The 26,070-nt window shown below is 47.0% G+C and overlaps 1 protein-coding gene across 8 annotated transcripts in view; it reads left to right on the forward strand.

Moving 5' to 3' along the window:
* Cep89 (centrosomal protein 89) overlaps positions 1 to 26,070 on the forward strand; it is a 41,996-nt gene that overhangs the window by 12,032 nt on the left and 3,894 nt on the right. For 2 of the 8 annotated variants that reach the window (XM_087653925.1, XM_087653933.1), the window contains exons 5-17: positions 1,057 to 1,165; positions 2,984 to 3,012; positions 5,090 to 5,132; positions 6,496 to 6,714; positions 7,019 to 7,161; positions 9,776 to 9,826; positions 10,261 to 10,344; positions 12,589 to 12,692; positions 15,582 to 15,697; positions 19,175 to 19,355; positions 19,734 to 19,901; positions 20,786 to 20,927; positions 24,299 to 24,388. In XM_087653925.1, coding sequence (XP_087510051.1) covers positions 1,057 to 1,165; positions 2,984 to 3,012; positions 5,090 to 5,132; positions 6,496 to 6,714; positions 7,019 to 7,161; positions 9,776 to 9,826; positions 10,261 to 10,344; positions 12,589 to 12,692; positions 15,582 to 15,697; positions 19,175 to 19,355; positions 19,734 to 19,901; positions 20,786 to 20,927; positions 24,299 to 24,388 — 1,479 coding nt within the window. 8 annotated transcript variants of the gene reach the window in all.

Genomic DNA, 26,070 nt, shown 5'->3' on the forward strand with positions numbered 1-26,070 from the left:
GAAGTGTGTGTGTCATCTATCTAACTAATAATTTGCCAGACAATCTCCACGGATGCCATTGGCATTTTCTTATCAGTTTCACACTTCTGGTGACTGTGAGTCGTTTAATATGTCTTCCACAGTTGACCAAGGCTGCTCATTCCCAGGAGATAAAAAGTAAGAGGTCACTTTGTTTCTCCTTCTCTGAAATAACAAGTACATTAGGAACTCTGTTGACTGCTCATCCCAAACCAGGTCACCTTGGAGCCATGTGCACAGAGCCCGTAGCTGCAGTGGCCTTAGCTCTTGACTCTGAGATTCTTTTCCTATGATTCCTTTCCTATGTGGCTCTTACCAACTTCCCGCCAACCACAGGGGTATCCTTCCCATGTTCTCAACACACCACTGCTAAGCCATCCTGATCCCAAGCAAATTTTTGCTGAAGAATCAGTTGAGCAAGGCTAGTGCACCTGAAGGGCCTAGGTGTTACTCTACCCACAGGATGTGTTTCATGGCTCCTCCTCTCAGCCAGCTGCCCTGTGACCCTGCCGTCCAGAGCCCTGCCAGAGGGAGTGCCCCTAAGGGACAGTTTTGTAGCTCTGTGCATGGTGAAAGTGGAGAAGTAATCCTGCTTCACGAGGAAACAGTGCCAGCAGTGGAGTCACATAATGAGCATCATGGGCCTCAGCCCAAGGCAGTTCTCAGCCCAGAACATTCTCCCAGAGTGGCCAGCACTTCTTGTCGCATAATGCACTTTCATAATGGAGCACCAGAGCTGGATATGGTGGCACTGGGTGCTGTCCTGAGAGAGCCACTTTCCTGAGCAGGTCCCTGCAGGAATGCAGAGAGGAAGCCATCCAGCAGTGCAGGATATGAAGCTCCCCATAGCCTAAATACAGTAGGCGTGCTCTTGACTGTCTGCCCGGGCATTTGCAAGGCCCTGTGGTTTCTTCCTGCCACAGCATCTGCAGCCCTTTTCAGTGTGGCAACTGTGGGCACTGTGGGAAGTGAGACAGTTGAACAGTTAGGAGGATGTATACAGCTAACAGGTCCGCATGCTTGCTTCTCTCTCATAAGCAAAAGGTATCGTCGTCACAAAAGCTGGTGAGAAAAGGTGATGCTTCTGAGCAAGACTGGCTTTCAGACTCCTCCTCCTCCTCCACACCGCAGGACACTCAACAGAAAGGTAAGGAAGGAGCTGACCATGGCAACATTTCTGTTATCTGTTCTTAGGCCAGCACACCTCTGCGCTGTGGCTCTGAGATTCTGACCAGGAAGCATTGCTGTTCGTTCTCACTGCAAGTGATAGATGGCCCAGATGTGAGGTTGCCCTGACCGTATAAGATGCTCTCTTAGAGCCCATGTTGCCTGTTCTGTTTGTTGGCAGAGGACTCCAGCTCAGGCTGTGTCTGTGTTTATGTGCCTTTCCTTGTGCCCCTGTCATCATGCTGCCTGCAGGGCCTGGCCACAGTGGGCCATCAGTGAGGGACTTGTTGGATGATGCTTGGATGTATAAGATGTTCCTGTTATAATTCTGGAATGCACATTGACTTTTTTGATATATCTTATTTGGCACAGTGAGAATTTGACCCACAATGGCAAAGATAGGAAGCAGTTTTGGGATCCCTAAGATTGTGTTATTTACTGAAAACTGTTTCTTGTTTTGGTGTGGCTCAGCCGTAGCACACATCTTTCATCCCTCTGGCTAGAATACAGACAGTCCCTTAGTACACACCTTTAATCCCAAACAAGGTAAAGTTAGCTTGTAGAAGGGTGCACCCATGTTTGGAAATGATATCTAATTGAGGGGCAGACATAGTGACGAATCAGAGAAAGATTTAACAAAATAGGATCTGCCCAACTCACTTGAGAAGAGAGGGAAAGGGAAGCTACTTAAGGAGTAGTGTGGGAAAAGACAAGCGGCAGCTTCACCAGGACAGTGTTGCAGAGACAGGCTGCATGAGCCAGAGAATGGGAAGGAACCAGAAGATTAGAACAGATTGCTAGAGATAGTATGAGGCCAAGCAGAGCAATGCAGGAGAGGCCGGGAAGGGGAGGAAAAGAGAAGGAGAGGGGAGGGGTGCAGATTGAATGAGTCTTCTTGGAGAGGAGTTTGAGCCAGTACAGCTGAGTTAACCTGCCAGCCAGCCAGAGATCTGAAAGACCAAGAGAGGGTGAACTTACTGAGAGTAACTCAGAGAGAGACCGAAAATTCTAGGATTGTATGGAAACTAGAAACTTCCATGATTAGGTCTAGGAAACAGAAGCGTCAGAGACGACAATTATGTCGGGCCAATAAATGTTATTCTTCTTCTGGGGGTTGGGGATTTGGCTCAGTGGAAGAGCGCTTGCCTAGTAAGCGCAAGGCCCTGGGTTCGGTCCCCAGCTCCGGGAGAAAAAAAAAAAGTTATTCTTCAGAACTGAACTGCTCAAATGATGATAGTTTAACTACTGGGAATTTTACTGAGGTGGGAAGTAGATTGAGAATTCTGTGTGCTTTAAGCTTCTTAGTTGGTTCTTTTTTGGTTTTCACAGTGTCTGCTGTTCAGTGCATTGTTTACACTCTCCAGATCAATGGTGGGGAGTTAGAAAGAGCCTAGGCTTCCCGCTTGCACCAGAGAAAAATGTCAGCCAAGTCGGGTGGAGGGTGTCTTCCTCGGGTTCCTCATTTACCACACACGGACAAGACCCTGTCAGATCTGTTGCCATTCGTATCGCTGAGCCGTTTGCTCTTTTCATGACTGAGTTTGTGTGCGCCTGTAGACAGGAAGGGCAGAGTGGAGGCAGGAGTTGGCCGTCCTTGGCTGACAGGAGAAACCGGTGACAGGGGATGTAGGGAAGAGCAGTGTGGGAGCTCAGGGTCAGAGAGAGATGGCCCAGTCAAGGTCAGGCCCCTGCCTTGTCCTGGGACCTTGCTCTACACTTGGGGACAAGGTAAGTCTGAGTTGATGTGTGTCTAATTTCCTATCTTTTGAAGCTTTCCATTTTTTCTCTTTTAAACCAGATGTTAAGCCCTCTGTTCCGAATCTAGAGGTAAGCTTATTTTCAAGAATTCCTATTTTAAAAGTAGACTTTTCACTACAATTTGTCTTTGATTTTCTCTTATTTATTTATTCTTTTTATTAATTTTGAATCTTGTAACTTCTGTCCCCAACTCTGTACTGTGTTTCCATTTCCTGACTAATACGTGTTCAATTTCCTTTGCTTCCTTGGCTGGAAACCAGCTTAATCCTGATCTATGATCTTTTATTTCATCATAACACATTGTATTACAAGATCTTCTCATAAGAGTTCTTTCTGCTGCATGCCTCACTGAATAACCTCCTCAGTGGTGAGGTGTTAGAGGGGAGTGACTCGAGAGGCACTGAGGTGGATTACTGGGGACCAAGGGGTTTGTTAACCTTGTTTATGCCTCAGGCAGACAGGCAGGCAGACAGAGATAACAGAGCTCCAGTGAGAGCTCAGGCCTAAGCACCAGCGACAAATAACATCCCAGTAAATAGTCTCCAGAGTAAAGGATCTGAGGACATAGCAAAAGCAGGGTCTCCCCTTTATACCTTTCTACGGATGGCGGAGGTGACAAAGCACAGGCCTGCAGCCAGGCTCTCTCATTCCCAGGCAGTAGGCAGGGAAGGGGGTGGGTAGCAAGGTATGTGTTCATACCCACTCTGATGTAAACTCACTTCCCAGGAGAGAAATCCTGCCTCCAGGATGTTTGTCATAGAGGCACTTGAATAGTGTCTCAGCAGGGCTCCTGTGGGAGCTGGAGTCTACTATCTCACACACACACACACACACACACACACACACACACACACACACACCAATATTTTGAGATACTGGGTCTTGAACTGAGCACACTGTGCTTTGCTAGGCAAGTGCATTATTGGTAAACTTCATTCCTAATGTATGAACCAAAGAAAGATTGCTCCACAGTGTAGTTAAAGGGAAGGCTTTTATTGTAGCCAGAAAGGAGAGTACAGCCAGGGAAGAGCTCAGAGCAGAGGGAGAAAGTAGTAGACTGAGCATGGCCAACAGCCTGGACCTGGCCTTGGGGTGTAGGGGAGAAAAGAGGGAGAGCGAGAGACGAAGAGCAAGAGAGGGAGACCAAGAGTAGCTGACCTAACAGGGCTATAGGGAGATGCCAAGGGAGCCTGGTGACCAGCGTGTGCCTTGGTGTGCTAATAGGCACCACAGACAGCCATTTGTCCCTTTTGCCAGCTGTAAGGTAATGGCTCCTTTGATAGAGGGGAACCGACTTCGCAAGTTCCTGCAGAGTGCTGGCCTTTTGTCTAATCCCCAAATTTGGGGAAATTGAGTTTCTTTTGGACCTGACACCTAGCTTCACTTAATAATCATAGACCTGGAGGGCGGCTTAGCTTCCAAAGTTTTGTTATGGAAATGACTAATGAAAAGGAAGAAATCACTTCCAGGATTCCTGGACTGTTAGGCAGTTTTAATAACCAAGGGGCAGGCACTGAAAGAAGCCATCCCTGAAGTGTCTCCTTTTAGGAATTTAATAGTTAAACATGTTTCACCAGATGTGGTGGTTCACACCTGATTCCCAGCACTGGGTGGCATTCATCCCAGCAGGAGGACCACGAGTTCATGGGTCAAGGGCTGCAGAAAACAAAACAAAAGCTTACTCTATGGCTGTCACTAGAGTTACAACCTTACCTGCAGAAACTAACATGGTGACCCTCACACACAGTGGGAAGCCAACGGCAGCTCCCTGCCTTCCTGCTTATTGAGAGGCCATCATGATCTATTTTCCCAGCAGTTAGAACCTTGCTTTACTGCTAGTGGGCCATCAGTGTCCCACACTCACAGCATGTCAGGTACTTTATTTAGAAAGTAAAGAGACCTTTAGTGAAGATACAGCCATTGAACACTTAGGCCAAAACAGGGGACAGCTGGGAGAGGGGATGCCCCGAGTGTATGCTGTTCAGTTGTAAGAAAACAGTGAGGGTTAAAGTCCTGGTGCTAAAGAAAGACCCTCAGGAGCCAAGGGAAGAGGAAGCTCCACCCCCCACCGCAGCCTTCCTCCGTGCCAGTCCATTGTGGGAGGTGCTCACACATTCTCACCCTCTCTCTGCCTTTTTCTCACTAGGATGAGAAAGTACCGCTGTGTAAAAAGACCCCTCCCTCTCCAGGTACTGGCCTTTTGGGGTTCACTATGATGGGAGGGAATGCTTAGTGTTTACTCAGTGCCTAGAACAGTCCCATCTGAAGGAAGGTTTGCAGCGCCCTGTGAAGGCTCTGGGGTCTGCTGCCGTGATTAGTTTTGGGAAGGTGTTAGTCACTGACTGTTAGTGGGGTGAAGGGAGGCCTGTGGGGAGAGCTCAGAAGCTGGGGTGAGGGTGGGTCTGTGGGGAGAACTCAGAAGCTGGGGTGAGGATGGGCCTGTGGGGAGAGCTCAGAAGTTTGTGAGGGTGGGCCTATGGGATGTGCTGAGCCCTTGGATGGGGTTGGGGGTGTAGCCCCGTGGAATGTGCTTGAGGCGTGGATGTTGGCGTTTAAACAAGGGCTCAGCTGTGAGGACTATGCTTTGCCAGGCTGACCTATACAGCTGTGCTGAGTTCACAGTGGGATTGTAGTTTGGAGCTGTTCTGTCTCCCACCACTCATCTGAAAATATTATGTTGCCTTTCGCATGGATTAACTGTATATTTGCTCTTTCTTGGGGGTTTTTGTTGGGTACTGAGAGAGCTCTGGTGCCCTAACTTCTGGCTCCCAGGCTTTCTCTCCATTGAGAGTCCTTTGTGTGGCCTGTCTGAAGTCAGACACACTGCTCATCACAGTGATTTGCAAGAGGTCCAGAGTAGGATCCTCAGATGCCCTTATGACCTGGGCTTGGGAACATGGGTTCAGGTCACCCCAAGTGACATTTTCCAGTGTGGAAGCAGCTATATGAACTTTTATGGTCACCCAGCACAGCCATAAATCAAGGCCTTTACCAGATGCACTGAGCAGGTTACTGGCAAAGCCAGGAAACCTCTGCTGTCTCAGATGCTATCTGAAAGTGTCACTAGTGTTAGAATTGATGGGGGCTGGTAGGTTACTAAGTCACTCCATTCCAGAAGGGTTTAGCTGATAGTTAAAAGAATGCTAAGTGGATGGAGAGATGGCTCAGTGGGTAAGAGCACTGACTGCAATTCCAGAGGTCCTGAGTTTAATTCCCAGCAACCACATGGTGGTTCACAACCATCTGTAATGAGACCTGATGCCCTCTTCTGGTGTGTCTGAAGACAGCGACAATGTACTTACATACATAAAATAAATATTTAAAAAAATAGGATGCTAAGCATGTAGCATGAGAGCTGCTCTGCCTCCTCTGGCCCCACCACCCTTTACAGACTGTCGCTGTACTGTCCCCTGGCACCCAGTCTGTTCAGACACTAGGGGCACGGCCCACGCCTGATGTGAACTAGTGCTCACATGGCTTTTGAAATGAAGTGTCAAGTGTTTTTGATATGAACTGGTTATATAATTATGTAGACTTCTCTGTACCTTGCAGATGTAGCTGGTAGAATACATCAAAGATATACAAAAATAACCAAAGAAAAGTTTAACGAGTTAAAAGAAGAAACTGTGCATCTTTACACTGCAAACCAAGCCCTCAGCCTTGAACTGAGCACTCTGAGACAGGCAATGAAGGACTTACAGCTGAAGCTCAAGATAGTGGAAAAAGACAACAGGAAGCTGAAGGAAACAGAAAAGGCCTCCTCTCAGGAAGGTGCGGCTCCCACGGCACTGCTACTAAGGGATAGTCAGAGCTCTTTTTTATTTTGAGAATTGATGTGTATGTGGATATTTATGTTGTAATATCTAAGACTACATTAGTACCTTTATGCTTATTGAGTTTTGATTTTATCTGCTGTAATGTTTTGGTTAAATGTCTTAACTTATTTATATAAATTATACATACACATTTATACAGCTCACTACAAGGGAACAACAGTCTGACTAGTAGTTTACATACAGTCTTGATGACTCTGATAGGACTGATTGTAGTATAACATTCCGTCGATGTTTTTCAGTAGTCACACCTGAATTGCTTTGCTTAAGGAAGCAAAGCCAAGACCTGGTGGATGAGAACGAGGGCCTGAAGATGATTATCCATCGCCTGAATGTAGAACTCAGTCGCTACCAGACAAAATTCCGGCCTTTGTCTGAGGAAGAGGTAATGTTGACAACTCCAGAAATTCAGTTTGTTTGTCTTTAGTTTTTACCGTTGAATTGATTTCTGGTTCTTGAGAGGTTCTTGGGAGTTCACATTTTTTTTTTTTTTTTTTTTTGGTTCTTTTTTTTCGGAGCTGGGGACCGAACCCAGGGCCTTGCGCTTCCTAGGTAAGCGCTCTACCACTGAGCTAAATCCCCAGGCCCTGGGAGTTCACATTTTTAATCCTTGTACTTGGATAACAGAGGCAGGTCTTTTTCTGTGGGCTCAGTGCTAGCCTGGTCTACATAATGAGACCCTGTTTCCAAAAAATGTTACAATCAGAAAACACACACACACATACACACACACACACACCCCTTGTCAGCCCTGTACTTAGTAGGATAAGGCAGAGGAGTCTTGAAGTCTTGGGCTTGAGGCCAGCTTGGCCTCAAGAGTACTGAAGTACACATTAAGACTTTGGCTTTAAGAAGAAGAAAGGGGGCTGGAGAGAGCTCAGCAGTACTAACTTGCTGAGTTCACTTCCCAGCACCCACATCAGACAACTCACAACCACCTGTAAATCCAGCTCAAAGATTTCTGACGCCCTCTTTGGGCTTCTTGAGAGCACTGTACTTTCATGCACATATACACAGGCACACATAATTTAAAATAAAAGTAAGTCTTTAAAGAAAAACCATTTTGGGGTTGGGGATTTAGCTCAGCGGTAGAGCGCTTGCTAAGGCCCTGGGTTCGGTCCCCAGCTCCGAAAAAAAAAAAAAAAAAAAAAGAAAAACCATTTTGTTTGTTTTTTTGTTTTCCAGACACGGTTTCTCTGTATAGCTCTGGCTATCCTGAAAATCTCTCTGTAGACCAGGTTGACCTAACTCAGAGATCTGCCTGCCTCTGCCTTCTGAGTGTTGGGACTAAAGATGTACCACCATGCCATGCTAAAAACATTTTTTTAAAGAAAGGATAATTAATTATTCCATCTAAAGAAAGCATTGCTCTCTCCTCTCATGGCTATGACAGCAGACCTGATAGGAGCACCTTAAGGGATCATTGATCGACTTTAGCTTGCGGTTCAGGGGCCGCCGCCCACTGTAGCAAGGACCCACGCTGCATGCGCAGTGTGGCTTGTTTTATCTCTGAAAATCAGGAAGCCAAGAGCCAGACCGGTAGCAGGCCTCGCCTGCTATGCTCAGGGCCTTTGTCTTGTCAGCTGACAAGGACCATACCCCACCTTGTGTGGCTCTTCAGCCTCTGCAGACAGCTCCACCAACCAGAGACCACAAGCTCAAGCCTGAGCTGTGGCAGCATCCAGGACTCAGCCATAGCCCGGGTATCCCACCTCCTCCATCCCATCCATCAGGAAGGCACCAAAGACCCTGGAAACACTGGGCCAGGGAAGAAACATAAAACATAAAAGATCAAAGGTTCCCTCAGCTGCTCCATTCTCAGCCTGTTCTTTAGACTTACAGTGTTACAGAAATTCAGGACTGTTACTCAAGTATTATTGTTACTCAAGTATTTACAGTTCCAGGTCCATAGACTGTTAGTAAGATAACAGAGGTGCCTGCCTCTGCCTCCCAAGTTCTGGGATTAAAGGCGTGCACCGCCTCTCTTAATCTACATTAGGAATTTGAACAGTTCATAGAAATGCAATTATTTTATAAGTGGCCTCTTGTGACTGGTTTCTTCCATTTGTATGATATTAATCTTTCTTTTTAAGTGATGCTGGTAATTGAACCCAGGTCTCTGTACTTTTAGGCAGGTACTCTACAACTCCAGAATTTTCTTTTTTTCTAAGAGTGTCAGACTATAATCCAAACAGGGACTCACTGTGTAGCTCAGGCAGGCTCAGCTTGCAGCAAGAGTCTTATTTCTTGGCCTCCTAAGTGCTGGGACCGTAGGCACAAGCCACTACACCAGCTCCCAGTGTTAACTTTTTAATAACAAAATTAAGCTGGGGGAGTTCACATGATCCAAAACTTGTGCTTCGGTAAAGTGCCGGAGGTGCGGGGGTGGGGTGGGGCAGAGCAAGTGGGCCCATTGGCTGCTGCCTCCTGTGCATTCCCACTCCATACCTGTGTCTTTTGTCCTGTGCAAATACCTCATCTCTATGACATTTCCCTAGTCCCTCTATCCAGATGGGATCCCTCTTACTTATTTATGGAAGGGGAGCATGTGCACACTCGTGTGTGTGTGTGTGTGTGTGTGTGTGTGTGTGTGTGCGTGCATGTGTGTGCCTGTGTGTGTGCATGCATACATACATACCTCCCCTCCCTTATTCCTTCTTCCCTCCCTCCTTTCACCCTTCTTTCCTCCCATCCTTTCTTTCTCCTCACGTGGAAACATGAAACTTGGAAATAGTTTAAACGTGTAAAAATGGTGTTATATGTCGGTGTTATATCCTAATGTTTATGAAGTATAATGTTAGTTAGATGAATGTTTTGTAGGACACATGTTGCAGTCCTTAGGAGAAGAGAGTGTTACTCCCAAGCACTTCCAAGGTCATTTCACATGCTTTTGTACACGTGACTTCAGACAGTAGGATGAAGCCTCTTAAGATGGCTATCACACGGGACATCAGAGACAGTGTAACTGACTGTGTCTTTAATGTGTGCTTTATTTTCAGAGTTCCTATATTGAAGGCCTCCCATCTAAGGGCCCCACACCCCCCTGGTTGGTAAGTGAAACTTATTCTATTTTATTTATTTATTTAATTGTGTGTTTGTTGTTTGAGACAGGGTTTCTTTATGTAGCACTGGCTGTTCTAGAACTCCCTCTATAGACCAGGCTGGTCTTGATCTGCCTACCTCTGCTGCCTGAGTGCTGGGATCAAAGATGTGCCCACCACTGCCCAGCTGAGTGAAAGTTATTTAATCTCAGGCCCATATTCTCTGGCTCTGTCAATCTACAAAGAACCATTCCAAAATAAGTGTGTCATCTTGCCGTTTAACAAACAGATAAGCTGGGTGGTGTTGGTGCAGACCTTTAATTCTACACAGAGAAATCCTGTGTCGAAAAGTCAGTCAATCAATCAGTCAATCAATCAATAAAGTAGAAGAAGAAAAAGAAAAAACTATGTTAGTTATCCTTCACTCCATTCTTCCACCGTAGGTAGATATAAAGTACCTCTCACCCCTGTTGCTGGCTTATGAAGACAGAATGAAAGAAAAGGACAAACTCAGCACCGCCCTGGAGGTAGGTTGCCTGGCGGGTGGCTGAGGCAAGCTGTATCAAGTAAGACCCCAGACGGCAGAAACAACCCAGAGGTAAATGCGCCTAATGTTGTTGAAGGAAGGAGGGGCAAGCTGGGACCAGGGAGGAAAAGAGGGAGAGAAGTAAGGGAGGAAGGAAGGCGTGTTTGGCAGAGCATGATAGGCGGGCGGTGCTGGGAGGAGGGGTCTACAGGGTGTGGTTGCTTTGTGAAGCAGTGGTTTGGGAGAGGCAGCCCTACCTTAGTGGAGCTCTTGGGAGGCAGAGGAAAAACAGTGGGTGGAACATCATCCCTAACTCCCTCAGGGCAAGGGGAGATCATACTCAGGGCATTTATGAATCCCAGGAAGCCCTAACCCAGTGGTGTATCGTGATCAGGTTGTTGGCAGTATTAGAAACAAGAATTCGTGCATTTCTGTGTGTTCATCTGTTTCTTGAGAATGGCGACATTCAACTGTCAACGGACCAGGCCTGGGCATCATCTACATCCAGGGCCCTTCTATGCCTCACATTCACTTCTGACATAGGGCCAAGTAGGTCTCTGTATTGGAAGGACCCAGGGAGAGAAGATTGGTCTTTAAGGGGTCCTGAGTGGGACCCGGTCCTTAAAAAGTCCCACAAGCCCATCTTCAGTCATGCATCCCATTACCTGCTCCGTCCCATGAAGATGTATTATTAGACATTGGATTTTTTTAAACATTTATTATTATGTATGCAGTGTTCTGCCTGCATGTATGCCTGCACACCTGAAGAATGCACTAGATCTCATTACAGATGGTTGTGAGCCACCATGTGGGTGCTGGAAATTGAACTCAGAACCTCTGGAAGAGCAGCCGGTGCTCTCAATCTCTGAGCCATCTCTCTAGTCATCTGGACTTTGGATTTTTAACAGCATAAATTATCTTGAATTCACTAATCAAAAATCAATAATAAAATTTCCTTTTGGGTGCTCTTTTAAAATCAGTAACATCCCACATTTCCTATAAGGACCTGTTGATAAACATTTCAGACTTTGCGGGCCAGGTAGTTTCTGTCCACAGATGCTCAGTCTGCTGTTGTAGCAGGTCAGCAGCCCTAGATGGCGTGCCAGTGATGGGTGGGACTGTGTTCCAGTAAAACTCAATAAAGACAAACCGCTATTCCAATGGCTTCAGCACGACAAGCCAGTTATAAACAGGCAAGCAAGCAAGCAGCCATGTAGACTGCAGATGAATGTGTGCTGCAGTGAGGAGAGGAGGGGAGGTGCAAGCATGCTGCCCTAAGAGATAAACGTCTAGGGGGTAACTCCTGCCTAGCATGCACACAGCCCTCAGCTCATCCCAGCACTGTGATCAGTGAACAAGAGGCCATTTCAGTGCATTCCTGAAGAAGTGTGGACACCCAAAGTCTGCACAAGACACCAAGTGCCAGCTGGGACACCAGAAGGAGTCCCAGGTCAGGAGCCCATACCTGCCAAGCTGCATATCTCAGGGTGTCTGGCTGACCAGGCTGATGGAACTGAGCGGGTGTGTGGGGTATGTGTGTGTGTGTGTGTGTGTGTGCTGTGCACAGATAAGGTTAGAAAACTCCTGCACTAATACCTTGACCCACTCACAGACCCACAGTGTCTAGGACCAAAGGACCTAAAATACTTTTTAACATAAAACTCCAATTTACTTAAGGAACAAGTTACAGGACAGTCAGGATCACACAGAGAAACCCTGTTTTGAAGGAAAAAAAAACACAATAAAACAAACAACAACAAAACCCTTTCAATTTGCCCTCTAAGGTCTAAACAAAGAAAACTTTCCAGTCTCGGGGTTGGGGATTTAGCTCAGCGGTAGAGCGCTTGCCTAGCGAGCGCAAGGCCCTGGGTTCGGTCCCCAGCTCCGGAAAAAAAAAAAAAAAAAAAAAAAGAAAAGCAAGAAAACTTTCCAGTCTCTGGTGCTTTGATTTATTTAACCTTCCTTTAAATTTTTCAAGTATTTGGCACTTCTAGTAAAGTGACATCATTAGTAGTTGACTACTTAAAATCCAAAGTTCTTTGTCCCAATGCACAGTGACACTGGAGTGACTTGGATGTTCTCTCAGGAAACAGCGCTCCTAAGGACATGCGGGGAGAGGCTAGGGCAGCCTCTGTCCTCTGACCACTGAGCAGCACTTCACAGCTAACACTGTGGGTGTGGCTGGCACTGTGTGGATGTGGCTGGCACTGTGTGGGCGTGACAATCTCCATGCTTCTTATTTCAGGAGGAAATGAAAACCTTTAGACTGCGCGTCCAAGAAGTGGTGAGGGAAAATGAAGGCTTGCACCAAGAGTTAACTAAGAGAAGCCCCGTCACCATCGAGGAATGGCAAGTGGCGTTTGCTAATTTACAACATAATAGGATCAGACTTCATGACATTACCAGACAGCACTTTGTTTTTAAAAAATTACTACTTTGGGGTTGGGGATTTAGCTCAGTGGTAGAGCGCTTGCCTAGGAAGCGCAAGGCCCTGGGTTCGGTCCCCAGCGCCGAAAAAAAGAACCAAAAAAAAAAAAAAAATTACTACTTTACCCAAGCTTTACACAGCTCAGTGAACCTCGCTGGGTGCCATGAGAGCAGGCATTCAGGACAGAGCTTGGAGTGTCGCATTGAAATTTACATTTTCTGTATCCAACGTATTTCATGCAGTTATCCACCAACCACAACCGAAAACACCAGGACGGAATTAGAACAAGAAAAACCACTCCATGCATTCACATGTTAATTTTGGTGTGTCTTGATTTTACTCAGTTTTGCAGGGTTTTCAAATAGTAAAGTGTACAGATTTTTTGTTTTGTTTATTTTTTTGTTTTGTTTTTTGTTTTTGTTTTTTCAAGACAGGATTTCTCTGTGTAGCCCTGGCTCTCCTAGACCACTCTCACTCTGTAGACCAGGCTGGCCTCGAACTCAGAGGTCCATCTGCCTCTGCCCCTGAGTGCTGGGGTTAAAGGCACCTGCCACCACCGCCCTGCAGTTTATAAAAATTTTAGAAAGGGAGAACCTCTAAGCCATGAGTAAGATACAACCTTAGTAGTTTTGAATTACTGAGGAAGGAGCCCAGGGACTCCGGTTGTGCTGGGCAACTGCTCTACCACTGAACCCCTAACCCCAGCTTTTTGAGACAAGTCTCAGTGTAGCTCTAAACTAACCTTGAACCCTGAAGTCCTCCATCTTCCCACGTGCTTGGCCTGCAGGCCTGCTCCACTGCACCAAGCTTTAGATGGATATTTTGATGATGATTAATTGAGGGGGTGGGGGGCCCCAGGTGTGGTAGTGCAACCTTTAATCCCAGCACACAGGCAGAAGCAGGAAGACTTCTGTGGGTGGAGGCCAGCCTGGTCTACATAGGGAGTTCTGGGTCAGTGATCCCTGTCTCAAAAACAACCGAAAAGGGGCTGGGGATTTAGCTCAGTGGTAGAGCGCTTACCTAGGAAGGGCAAGGCCCTGGGTTCGGTGGTCCCCAGCTCCGGAAAAAAAAAAAAAAAAAAAAAAAAAAAAAACCGAAAAGAATACAAAAATTTTAAAATATGGCTCTGGGCTCAGTGGTAGAGCACTTTGCTCCCAACCAAGGCCCTGAGTTCAGTCTGTAAGCATTGCAAACAAGAGGAAAAATAAATGAGTAAATAAATAAATAATTTCAAACTAGGTTCTCAAATGGGAGCTCATTTGCTTCCCGTTCGGTCTGAGGCAGTGTGAGGCAGTCACCACTAGATGGCTTGGGAGCAGGAAGGCTGGGCTGAGGCTGCTCAGTGAAGCCTCTCCTCTCCTGTGCTGTTTGCAGTGCTACCCTGTCTCTGCAGCCCGCCCAGCCTGCTCATAGTGAGCACAGCCTCTGCTCTCTGGGCCTGGCCACCCAGGCTCCCCGTGGCTCCACCCACCTTTGTCTCTTCTGACACCTGGTTTTCTGCCCTCTGCTGTACTGTGTTGGGGCAGTAAACATTTAATGGGGCAACAGCTAAGGTCTTTGAGCTCATTCCGTAGCAGTTTTCGATTTTGAAAGTTGAACTGATACAGGTTTTACAGTGCCCCAAATAAATAAGGGTTTTTTTCCTGGAGAAAGTGAGGCTGGGGTACGTTTATGTAGTTTTAAGACACTATTTCAAAGCCATTAATAAGTGGGGGTTTTTTTTCCTGGCTTATTCTTTTTTTTTTTTTTTTTTTTTCTTTTTCTTTTTTTCGGAGCTGAGGACCGAACCCAGGGCCTTGCGCTTGCTAGGCAAGTGCTCTACCACTGAACTAAATCCCCAACCCCTTCCTGGCTTATTCTTAATATTTAGTACTTTATTTTATTTACCCCCCTACCCCAAACCTGGATCCACTTCCTTTCTGTCTTTCAGAGATAACAGCAAAACACTATTATTATGATTTTTTAATAGCCTCACTGGTAGTCCAGACTGGCCAGCAGCCGAGTGCCTCCTGCCTCAGTTTCACACATGCCGAGGTTCTAGGCCAGCTGCACTGTACCTGGGGTTTTGTCGTTGTTGGTTTATTTACTTATTCATTCATTTACTTATTTATTTTAAAAATCTTTTAAAATGTGTGTGGCTATTTTGCTGCACACCATGTGAGTGCCTGATGTTCTTGGAGACCAGAAGAGCGCATCAGGTGCCCTGGAAATAGAGCTACAGAGGGCTGGGAGCTGCCATGTGGGTGCTAGGACTCAAACCCAGGTCCTCTAGCAGAGCCGTCAGTGCTCCTGACCATCGAGACACCTCTCTAGCCCTTTAGCTTCCTTGGAGATCCGAGTCTCACAATGTTGTTTAGACTTGACATCAAGTCCTGGACTCACTCAGCCTCAGGAATGCTGGGACTTGTAAGTGTGTCTTCCATAAGAAGCTGCTACTGATGAATGAAAGGTTTCAAAGTAAAAACGGGACCTTCCAGCATCCAAAAATGTCTTATGGATTACAGAGCAATTATTTGGGTGTAGGGATTGGGTACTTCAGTGTAGGAGCAAAACTGGCCATTTAACCCATCTCACCTGAGTATCATGCACAAGACCGTCCCCTCTGCCTTTGTGTGGATATCAATCATTACTGCATGCAGTAGCTGATGTGTCCATCACTCGGGCATCATTGCTGCTCTGTCCCCCGTCCACTGCACGTGCCAGCATTTGCTGTGTCACTAGAACATGCCCAGGTGTCGGCTCATACTGTGGCATATTTCTGTGAGCTCTCAAACCCCAGGACAGGGTTTAATCTTTTGAATCAATTGCAGGAGGCAGCTTCAGACTCAAGCAGAGCTGGTTCTAGATGAGAACAAGCTCTTGATAGAGCAGTTGGAGATCCAGCAAACAAAAGCCAAGGACACCCAGCAGGCGCACCTCCGGGACGGTGAGTGGCCCCGATGTCCTAGAAAATGGGACGGGGCGGCATATTCCAGAGTTGTAAGTTGGCACAGCAACTCACAGTTGGTCTGCAGTCAGCCTGTGTGTCCTCAGATCCCTTGTAGGGTCAGCTGAAGTGGCTTTAGGGTAGGATAGCTCCTGAGAGGTTAAAGAGGTTACAGAATGAAGCATTCGAAACAACCCAACGTCTTGCTTTCCCAGATCTTTATTGACTGCATAAGAAAGTAGAACTTTTCTGTTTCCCATTCCCTAGCCTCTCCCACCCCCGGCAAGCAAACACACACTTTTGCATTGAGTTGCAGCCAGCCCTAGTCACTGTTCTATTGCTGCAAAGAGACACCGAGACCAAGGCCACTTGTGTAAAAGAACGCATGTAATTGGAGGCTGGCTTACAGTTTCCGAGGTTAGTCGTCATCATCATGGCAGGAAGCACGGTGGCATGCACATGGTGCTAAAGCAGTAGCTGAGAGCTTTATGACCTGATTCACAGGCAGGCAGACAGACAGACAGACAGAGACAGACAGAGACTGGGCCTGGCATAGACTTTTTTTTTTTAAAGATTTATTTGTTTATTATATATAAGTACACTATAGCTGTCTTCAGACACACCAGAAGAGGGCATCGGATCTCTTTACAGATGGTTGTGAGCCACCATGTGGTTGCTGGGAATTGAACTCAGGACCTCTGGAAGAGCAGTCGGGGCTCTTAACCACTGAGCCATCTCTCCAGCCCTGGCATAGACTTTTGAAACCTCAAAGCCCAACCCCAGCAACACACTCCCTCCAACAAGGCCACAACTCCTAATCCTTCTAATCCTTTCAGTTAGGGTGACTCCCTGGAGACTAAGCATTCAGTTTTATGAGCCTGTGGGGACCATTCATATTCAGATCACCAGATATGCCTAACCCTAGGGCTCTGAGGCAGGATCTGCTCTGTAGTCCAGATGTGCTCAGAATGTGCCATCAGGCCCAGAGTGCCTTTGAAATCACAGCCCTCCCATCTGTACCTCCCCAGTGTGAGGATAACAGGTGTAAACCACCACTCCCAGGGCTAAGGACGGGAGGTTAAGTCTCTGTGGTTTTCCAGGACTCCCATGAGTATCCCCTCTCCCAGTGTGCCCCTCCCTATAACCACCATAGCAATGACAGTGGTCTTCAAAGTGAGCCAGGTTTTTTTCTCTTGTTTTGATTAAAACCAAATAATTCCCCCCAAATAGTGGCACACTTTCCCACTTTACTCCTTGAAGACAAGAGCTGAAGACAGGAGCCTTAAACAGGCTGTCTTGCCTGTCTCTGTGAGCCCCCTATTTCTTCTGCCATGCATACACTGAAGAGGTCACCAATGGCCTCTGTTGCAGCTGAAGCTACAACCAAGTGCCTGGCAACTAGGCTGTGTTCACAGAGTCCCAAGGGAAGTCCCTTCACAAACTTGCTCCAGGGACCCTGGAGACCCAGGCCTCTGACCCATAACTGAGCCCATTTACATCCTTTTTAGTTTCCTGGACTATCTGCTAACACTCTTCTACTCCTGACTGTCAGATAGGAGGGTTTAAAGCTTTACCCCATTATGTTTCCCAGTGGCAGTGTCATGGTATGCCCAGGGAGTATCTCATTAGTGTGGTGCCTTTGCTCATATTGAAATGCTTTCAGTTATAGACAAATCATAACACATGCTCACACATCTCTGTATGATTTGACACGGAAGTCTTTGGGAAGTGAGTTCCTTCAGGGTTAGGTTCATTAAATATTGCAGTGAGCCACAGTAAAGTCTTAAAGGACTCAGAAGGGATGGACTACAGGCAGATAAGCACAGGCGCACACAATGGATACCCAAATACATGAACTTACAAGTCCTTATATAAATTGCTGTGGTAGCCATAAAAAACCTACACAGATCCTTCCACACACCAAAATCAGCTCTAGATTCATTATAAAGCCTAGCATGATATGACCATTATGTAAATGATCAGCACATGTTGTCCAGGTCAGCACAGAGGAGTCCCCCCCCCTCTCTGTGTGTGTGTGTGTGTGTGTGTGTGTGTGTGTGTGTGTGTGTGAGAGAGAGAGAGAGAGAGAGAGAGAGAGAGAGAGAGAGAGAGAGAGAGATCCAGAGGATAGCTTACAGGCTTGTTTCTTGAGACAGTGTCTCTCACTGGCTTGGAGTTTACCAAGCAGACTAGGCCGTTGGCCTGGTGAGCCCTCAGAGATCCCCCTGCCTCAGTGCTGGGACTACAAGTATACACATCACACCTGGCTTTCATTCATGGGTCTGGGGATAGAACTTTGGTCTTCATACTGTAAGGCAAGCCCTTTACCTACTAAGCTATGTCGTCATCCCCAGGTGCAAACATTCTCCCCAGTTATTTCCAGTCCACGGTTGGTCAGCTGTGCAGCCTACAGGTGTGGAGAGCTGGTGTCATGAACAAATGTTAATGTTAACTGAATGCTTAGCACGGGGAAATAAGTGCTGTGTGTAAGACCTTTGGTATTAACTTAAATTTCTCCAGAGAATTTTTTTATATTTTTTACAGTTTTTTCTTTTACATTGTTTTATTGTTTTTGTTTTAGTTAGTTTGTTTGTTTGTTTTTGAAACAAGGTCTGTGTGGCCAGGCTGGCCTCAAAGGTCACTGTTCAGCTAAGAATGTGTTTGAACCTCTTATCTTCCTGCCTCTGCCTCCCAAATACTGGATGGCAGCCATGTTCCACCAAGTCCCCTTATTCTGCTTGTTTTTGTATGACGTGTGGGGGATTGAACCCAGGACTCCATGCATTCAGTACAAGCCTTTATCACCTGAGCTACATCCTCAGCCTTGAGAGATCATTTTTGTAAGCTGACTGATTTTTGTTTTGTTTTGTTTTTTAGTAATTAATCTAGGGCCTTATGTAAGCTAGGCAAACACCAGGTTGTTGAGCAAGACCTCCTTTTTTGTCGTTCTTGGTTTTGGTTTTGGTTTGTGTTTTTTTTTTTGAGACAGAATTTTTCTGTGTATCCCTGGCTGTCCTTAAACTTACTCTGTAGCCCAAGCTGGCCTTGAACTCAGAGATATAATCCACCACAGCCTGGCTTCTCCCTCCCACCCCTCCCCCCTTTTTAAAACACAGATGTATTTTTTTAATTAATTTATTTTATGTATACAAGTGCACTATAGCTGTCTTCAGACTCACCAGAAGAGGGCATCAGATCTCATTACAGATGGTTGTGAGCCACCATGTGGTTGCTGGGAATTGAACTCAGAACCTCTGGAAGAACAGTCAGTGGTCTTAACAGCTGAGCCATCTCTCCAGCCTCCAGCCCTCCCTTCTTTTTAAAAGACAGGTTTTTGAGATAGGATCTCACTATGTGTCTTAGCCTAGCCAGAGCTCGTGATCCTCCTGCCTTACACCCCAAGTGCACCACCATGTCTGGTTAATACTTATATTTTAGTCAGTCTCTGTGTCAAGTCTTTATCTTGTTCCTTTCCAGTTTCTAAGCTGACTAAACAACTTGTGCTCCTGGAGGCAAAGACTCAGAGCCAGGAAAAGCAGCTCATGGAAAGCAAGGAGCAGCTGGAGAGCTTGGAGGCCAGATGCCGAGAGCTCAAGACACAGCTGGATAGCAAGATCGCACCAGACGTCCACACATCAATTGTCAATGAACTAAAAAGGTGAGGGTGCCATGTCTCTTCAAGCTTGCTTGAGCCCTTGGCATGATCTGTGCAGAGTGGACAGAAGTTGCACAATTTCTGTTTTATTTTTGCTTCGTTGTTGCTGCTCTTTGATATTGGGTATACACCAGGGCTGGTCATCTGCTTCCTTTCAGTCCCACTTGATTTTACATGAGTATACTGTACCCATGGTTCACTGTACACAGGGTGCATTGTGTCCACAACACTGTACATAGTGTGTACTGTGCCCACAACACTGTACGCGGGGTGCACTGTACCATCAACACTGTACACAGGGTTCCTTGTACTGTGTACAGGGTGCACTGTACACTTGTGTGTGCCACTGTACCTATGTGTCTGCCATTTCTTGTCCTTCAGCCAGTTGCAAAAGGAAGAAGAGAAAGACAGTGCTGAGATGGAGGAGCTGATGGGAAAGCTGACAGCCCTGCAGGTGCAGAAGAAGAGCCTGCTTCTGGAGAAGAGCAGCTGGGCCACCAGCAACAGAGCACTAGAGGCTGAGCTGGAGCTCACACGCAAGGCCAACAGGTACCTGTGTGCACATGTGTGTGTGCGCGCGCGTGCTTGTGTGTGTGTGCGCGCGCGTGCTTGTGTGTGTGTGCGCGCGCGTGCTTGTGTGTGTGTGTGCGTGCGCACATCTCATTTCCATTCTATCTGCATTTTATTTTCTTTATCTTTTCTTTCTCTGATAGGGGCAATAAAATGGGAAACAATAACCAAAGGGGCAGATATCAGAATATCAGTATACCAAAAGCTTTTCTGTGGACCTGTAGTTCTGTGGTTCAGGTGTTGATAACCACATGGCAGCCCTGGGCTCTAGATGTCTCCTAACCTCACCCCAAAGCTTGCTTTCCTGTTACTGCATCCCCATCTCCTTTCTTTATACTATTTTATTTTTGTTTTTATACATATTTATTTATTATTTATTTTTTTGAAGTATTTTTTATTCTTTGATAATGCCATGCATGCACATATATGATCATCTCTACCCCTCAACCCTTCCCTTCCCTACTTACACACACACACACACACACACACACACACACACACACACACACAGACACCAGCACATCCCCTCCCACCTTAGTATTTGGATCCCATTTTCAAATATATCTTTTAGAACATGAATCAAAAGTTGGGAGAGTGCTAGAAAGATGGCTCAGCTGTTAAAGGCTAGGCTCACAACCAAAAAAGTTGGGAGAACAATATTTAATTAGCTGGTTTATTGCTAGGCATCTTGTGAGTGAGTGTGTGTGTGTGTGTGTGTGTGTGTGTGTGTGTGTGTATGTATATGTGTGTGTGTATGTATGTATGTATGTATGTGTATATTCTGGTTTTATATACATATATTCACTCTGCCCAAGCCTGTGCTCACAGTTTTTTTTTTCCCCACCACTGGGGACCCTCTGCAGGCGATACCAAAAGAAGATTGGTGTCCTCAGAAAGCAGGTAGAAAAGGCCATGGGGAAGGAGATGTCCGCTCACCAGTACCTGGCAAACCTGGTGGGCTTGGCAGAGAATGTCACCAAGGAACGAGACAGTCTTAAGTATTTGGTGAGTTTCTTCAAAGTTCTGTAAACCTAAACTTTATATACAGATGTCATTTTAAGACCATTTTAGCAAGTCTATATATTAAAAAAAAATTAATGTTTTAGTATATTAACCACACTTCCGAATTCTCCAAAATTTTATCTTTTAATTATGGGCAAGAATTCTTTCTTTCTTTATTTGTTTGTTCATTCATTCATTTAGAAATAAGGTATTGCTACCTAGCCTAGGCTGGCCTCGAACTTTTGATCCTCCTGCCATAGCCTCCCAGATGCTGGGGTTATAGCACCAGCACAACATGTTTTCAAGAGAATCAGTCAGAAATTCTAACTAATAGCACCGTCACTTTAGAAAGTAAACTATGGACGGTGCTCATGTCCACCACACAGCAGCAGGCAGGGAGGAGGCAGCTGTGCATCCCTTCATTCGATGCCTGAACAGTCCCCACCTGCACATGCGTCCCAAGAATCACAGGAAGTGCTGGGGGTACAGCGAAGTCGTCAGTGCATGCCCCGTGTGTGCGGGGCCCTGGGTTTGGTTCCCAGCACCAAGGGAGGGCTGGAGCAAGCTTCCCAGGGTCATGTAGCGATCACCTCAGGTGTAGGACCAGGGAAGGGAATTAAGTCAGTGTGTGTCCCGTGTGTGCAAGGCCCTGGGTTTGGTTCCCAGCACCAAGGGAGGGCTGGAGCAAGCCTCCCAGCATTAGGTAGAGATCACCCGAGGTGTGGCGGCAGGGAAGGGAATTAAGTCGATTATCGGTGTCCTAGATGCTGGAGAAGCGCACAGCCAGCAAGAACCTGGCACGGTTCTAAACACTTCCACACTGATTCAAAAAGATGTCTGCAACAGATTGTGTGGTCGGAGAAGACAGCTGCTCTCTGTGTCAAGCCATGTGCGTTCAGAAAGGTCTGGTAGATTCCCCCAAGCTCTGAAAGTGAGTTGCCTCCAAGGGGCGGACTTCCAGGTGATGTTTCTTACAAGCCTTACTTATTTGAATTTTCTCTCCCATGTGTTTTGGACACATAATACTCCCTTGCGTATACGCATGCATGGGTTTTCTATGTCTCAGTTGCTGGCATGACAAATTAGAAGGCGGATGTTAATGTGTCTTGACAGAGACATGGATGGGATCATCATGAGAGGCTGAGATGAAGGGAGGAGGGGCTGTTGGAATTGCTGAGAAGTTCCTCCCAGGGCAGTGGGCAGAGGTCAGAGCCCTTGCATATAGAAGTAGCAGAGGGGAGTCGAGGGAGGTGTTGCTACTTATTTTTAATAAAATAAATGGTAATTGGACGTGTCTTGATCTTGTCTGTACTCAGTGTTACAAAGCATTTTTCACAAGTGACAGTAGCTGGCAGGACTCCTGCAAGTCTCATTACTTCACATTACTACCAATTTAAAAATGTAATTGATTATAATTATGGTTGTGGAGGGTTGAGTGTCCATGTGTGTCACTACACATGAGTGGCAGTCAGGTGACAGTTCTGCTGAGTACCCACTGAGCCATCTCATGGGTCCCATCAGGGGCAATTTCTAAGTCCTTCCTGACTTTGACCCAGCATGGTAGAACCTTGAAGCCACTCAGATCTGATTCAGGCTTCTGAAAAGTTGCTGTCCCGGCCACAGTGCTGAATGTGCTAGTCCTTCCTGTCACCACACCAAGTGCCCCTTTCCCTGCCCGTGCCAATGGGCTGCTGAGTCGGCAAAAGCCTGTTGGAAGGCACAGAGCAAAACTGCCCATCTGGAGTGCCTTCCCAGCCAGCACTGTCCTCCACACAGGGTCACAGTAATTCTAAATCCCTGTCTGCAGAGCAGGACTCGTGGGACCCTGTCCCTGGGGTACTATCCCCAGTCTTTTGTGTGCAATGGAGATTCTTTCCAACTTCAGACGGCCCCTTCTCACACCTCAGCTTTGCAGACCAGGCATGGAATACAGTGGAAGCCACATACTCTGTGTAAATATGTAAAAGTTGTAAATTTAGCCACTTGGTCTTTACAGTACCTGAGAGCCAGACCAGGAGTGAGCACTGGATGTGGGCAGAGGTGCTGTCATGCGCCTGGCTCCACTTGTCAGCAGGACCTCTGATACCCCAAGGCCACACTGGGGAGCAGGCGGGGATAAGGAAGCTGGCAGGCACTCAGATGTGGTATCACCCACACGGAGTGAAACTGCCTTCCCTGCTCGTCACATGGTTCCTGGTCTCCTGGTCTCCTGGCCCTCCCAGCCTTTAGGGAAGGCCCCCCTCTGCTCTAGGTAGTGAGTAGTGATGCCTGGGTCACGCGTTACTCTGCAGCTCCACATTTGTGCTCATCTACCTCCATTTACACCTTTGAGAGAGACGTGACGTCTGAGGAATGGACATGGTGACTGCCAGTTGGATGCTTCTCCTGTGTTTGGGGAAAGTTGTTTAACTCTCTCTATCAGATCTTTCCTTTCTAGAAAATCTAACTGCCACCCCAGGCTGCCTTAGGAAGGCATCCCCTACCAGAGCAGCTGAAACCCTTAATGGTGTGTGGGGGCTGCCTCTGGGTACCAGTGCAGACCGCTTGGTTTTAGATGGCAGCCCTCTTGGATATACTGGCTGCCGTGTTGGTCTGAGAGGATCATCGTGTGTTGATATTGTTCCCTTACGTTTTATTGTGACCGAATTAGCCAGGATACAAGCTTGCTTTCATCAAGCTCGCTTTTACCACAGCGCTTATTCCTTGAGTACCATTGAAGGAACCATGACCAGAGCTACTCATGGACTGAAGAGTTTGGTTTGTTTATGGTTTCAGAGGAAGCATCTATAATGGCAGCAGGCAGCCAGAGCAGGAGCTGGGAGCTCACGTGTCACCCACACATGGGAAGCAGAGAGTGAGCTGGAGTAGGATGAGGGTATAAACTCTCAGAGCTCACACCCAGTGACACACTTACGCGCAAGGCTTCACCTCCTCAAGATTCCATAACTTCCCCCACTAGGGACCAAGTTCAAATGCCTGAACCTGTGGGGACCGTTTCTCACTCAGACCACCACAGGAATGGTATGTCCGCTAAGAGAGAGTGGTTTTCTGAAGCTCTAAACAGCCAGGTCTCGGGGACCCCAGATCCTGCGTTTCTACCCAGGAGAGATGCCCTGTGTGGTCTTCTTGTCCAAGCTCTGCCCACAGCCCCTCAGGGAGTGAGGGTGCCAAAAGCAGGACAGGCAGAATTGGATGGGTTGGGGTGTGTGTGTGTGTGTGTGTGTGTGTGTGTGTGTGTGTGTGTGTGAGATTGAACCCAGGGGCTCACAAATCTCAAATGCTAGGCAAGGGCTGTGACAGCAGGTTACAATCAGAGCAGTTTGTAGGCTTTCTGTGTTAACTAAAGTAATGTCTGTGTCTCACCCTCTCCTCAGGCTCAGTGTTTAGAGATCGAGAAGCACGGGGTCCTCAACAAAATCCTGAAAGGCAACATTCGCCTGGGCAGGCTGGAGGAAAGGGTAAAGGTAAGGCCGCCACGCACCCACCGCCTGCCTTCCCGTGGGAACAGGGCTTCCAATGGACAAGTCTGTGTGTGGCTTGTCTGCCTTGTGCTGGCAGACAGCACCTCGTGTCTCCTTAAATGACCCGTGGTTTGCTGCCCAGGAAGGCACCACGTAATTAGAAAATTCAGAGTAGTCTACAGGCTCTGCGGTTAAGTGATGCACTGCAAAGAATAACTTTTTAGAGAGAGAGAGAGAGAGAGAGAGATTCTTCATTTTTATCTTATGTGAGTGCGTGTTCACCTGAGTGTATGTATGTGTACCACACGCGTGTGTACTGTGTGGTATTGTAGAGGTCAGAAGGCTCTGGAGTTACACATGGTTATGAGCCACATGGGTTCTAGGAAGCAAAGCTGGTCTGCAGCAGGAGCGGCCTGTGCCCCTAAGTTCTGAGCCATCTCTTTAGCCTACCAAATGGATTTTTTATCATTTTTGTTTTATTTTATTTTTTGGTTTTTCAGACAGAGTCTCTGTGTAGTGCTGCCCATCCTGTAATTCTCTCTGCAGATCAGTCTGGCCTTGAATTCAGAGTTCCTCCTGCCTCTGCTCCCGAGTACTGGGATAAAAGATGCGCACCACCACCACCCAGCCATTGTTTTTTTATTTTTATGTATCTGGGTATCTTGTTCCTGTACAGGCTTTCCATCATGTGGGAGTCTGGTCATTAGCCAGCACGTGGGTGCTCCAGTCCAAAGATTTATTTTTAAAGCTTGATCGTATTTAGTGTGTGTGTGTGAGATACCTGCTTGCCTTGGTTGCATGCAGTCCACACGGGTATCATATGACACTTGTAGACTTAGTTCCCTCCTAGCTTTCTGCGGGTTTCCTAGGATCACACTCAGGCTCCAGGTGTTGTCAGGCGGCAAGCATCTTTACCCACCGGTCACCTCGTCAACCCCCCTGGTCACTTCCAAAACTGAGGTCAGAGATCTAGATGCATACCTTCCATAAGATTGATATCCTAACGTAGTCCTAGGATCAGTTTCCATATCCCCTCTGCCCTGAGAGTTGGTTGAAGGGACTGGAGAAACGGCTCAGGCCTAGGGGATGCTTGAGGACCCGAGTCACATCGGAAGGGAGAGCCAAGCTTTTAGCCTTCTGTAGTTGTTATTGCTGGGGGTCAGACCCAGACCCTTTTGTATGCTAGGCAAACACTATGCCACTGAGCTGTGTCCCAGCCTGCGCTGAGTTCGGATGTGAGACAGCTTTGATTGTGTAGATCAGTGTTGACCGCTGAGGGCGTTCATGCTTAAGTTGCCAGTTGATTAAATCGTTGTCCCTGAAAAATGCAGACATGGCGGCTGGGCATGAGCTCTGTGGATAGAGCTTGCTTAGTGTGCAGGAGGCCCTGAGTTTGGTCCTCTCTCAATAGAGCTGGATTTGATGGCGCACATCTGCAATCCCAGCACGGGCAGGGCGTGGGGAGGTGGCTGGTAGAGGCAGGAGGAGCCCAAGTTCAGTATCACCTCCACCTACATATGGAATTTGAAGCTAACCTGGGCTACGTAAGGCTGTGCCTCAAAATCAAAACAATTAGAGAAGTAGATTAATTTGCAAAAGCATCCAGTTGGTTCTGAGTCAGATAGTCTATGTTTAATTTGCATTTTAGCATGCTGCCCCCACAAAAATCAGACATAATATAGATT

Source organism: Rattus norvegicus, chromosome 1 (assembly GCF_021556685.1).
Source record: "Rattus norvegicus strain SHRSP/BbbUtx chromosome 1, alternate assembly SHRSP_T2T, whole genome shotgun sequence".
Lineage (NCBI taxonomy): Eukaryota > Metazoa > Chordata > Mammalia > Rodentia > Muridae > Rattus > Rattus norvegicus.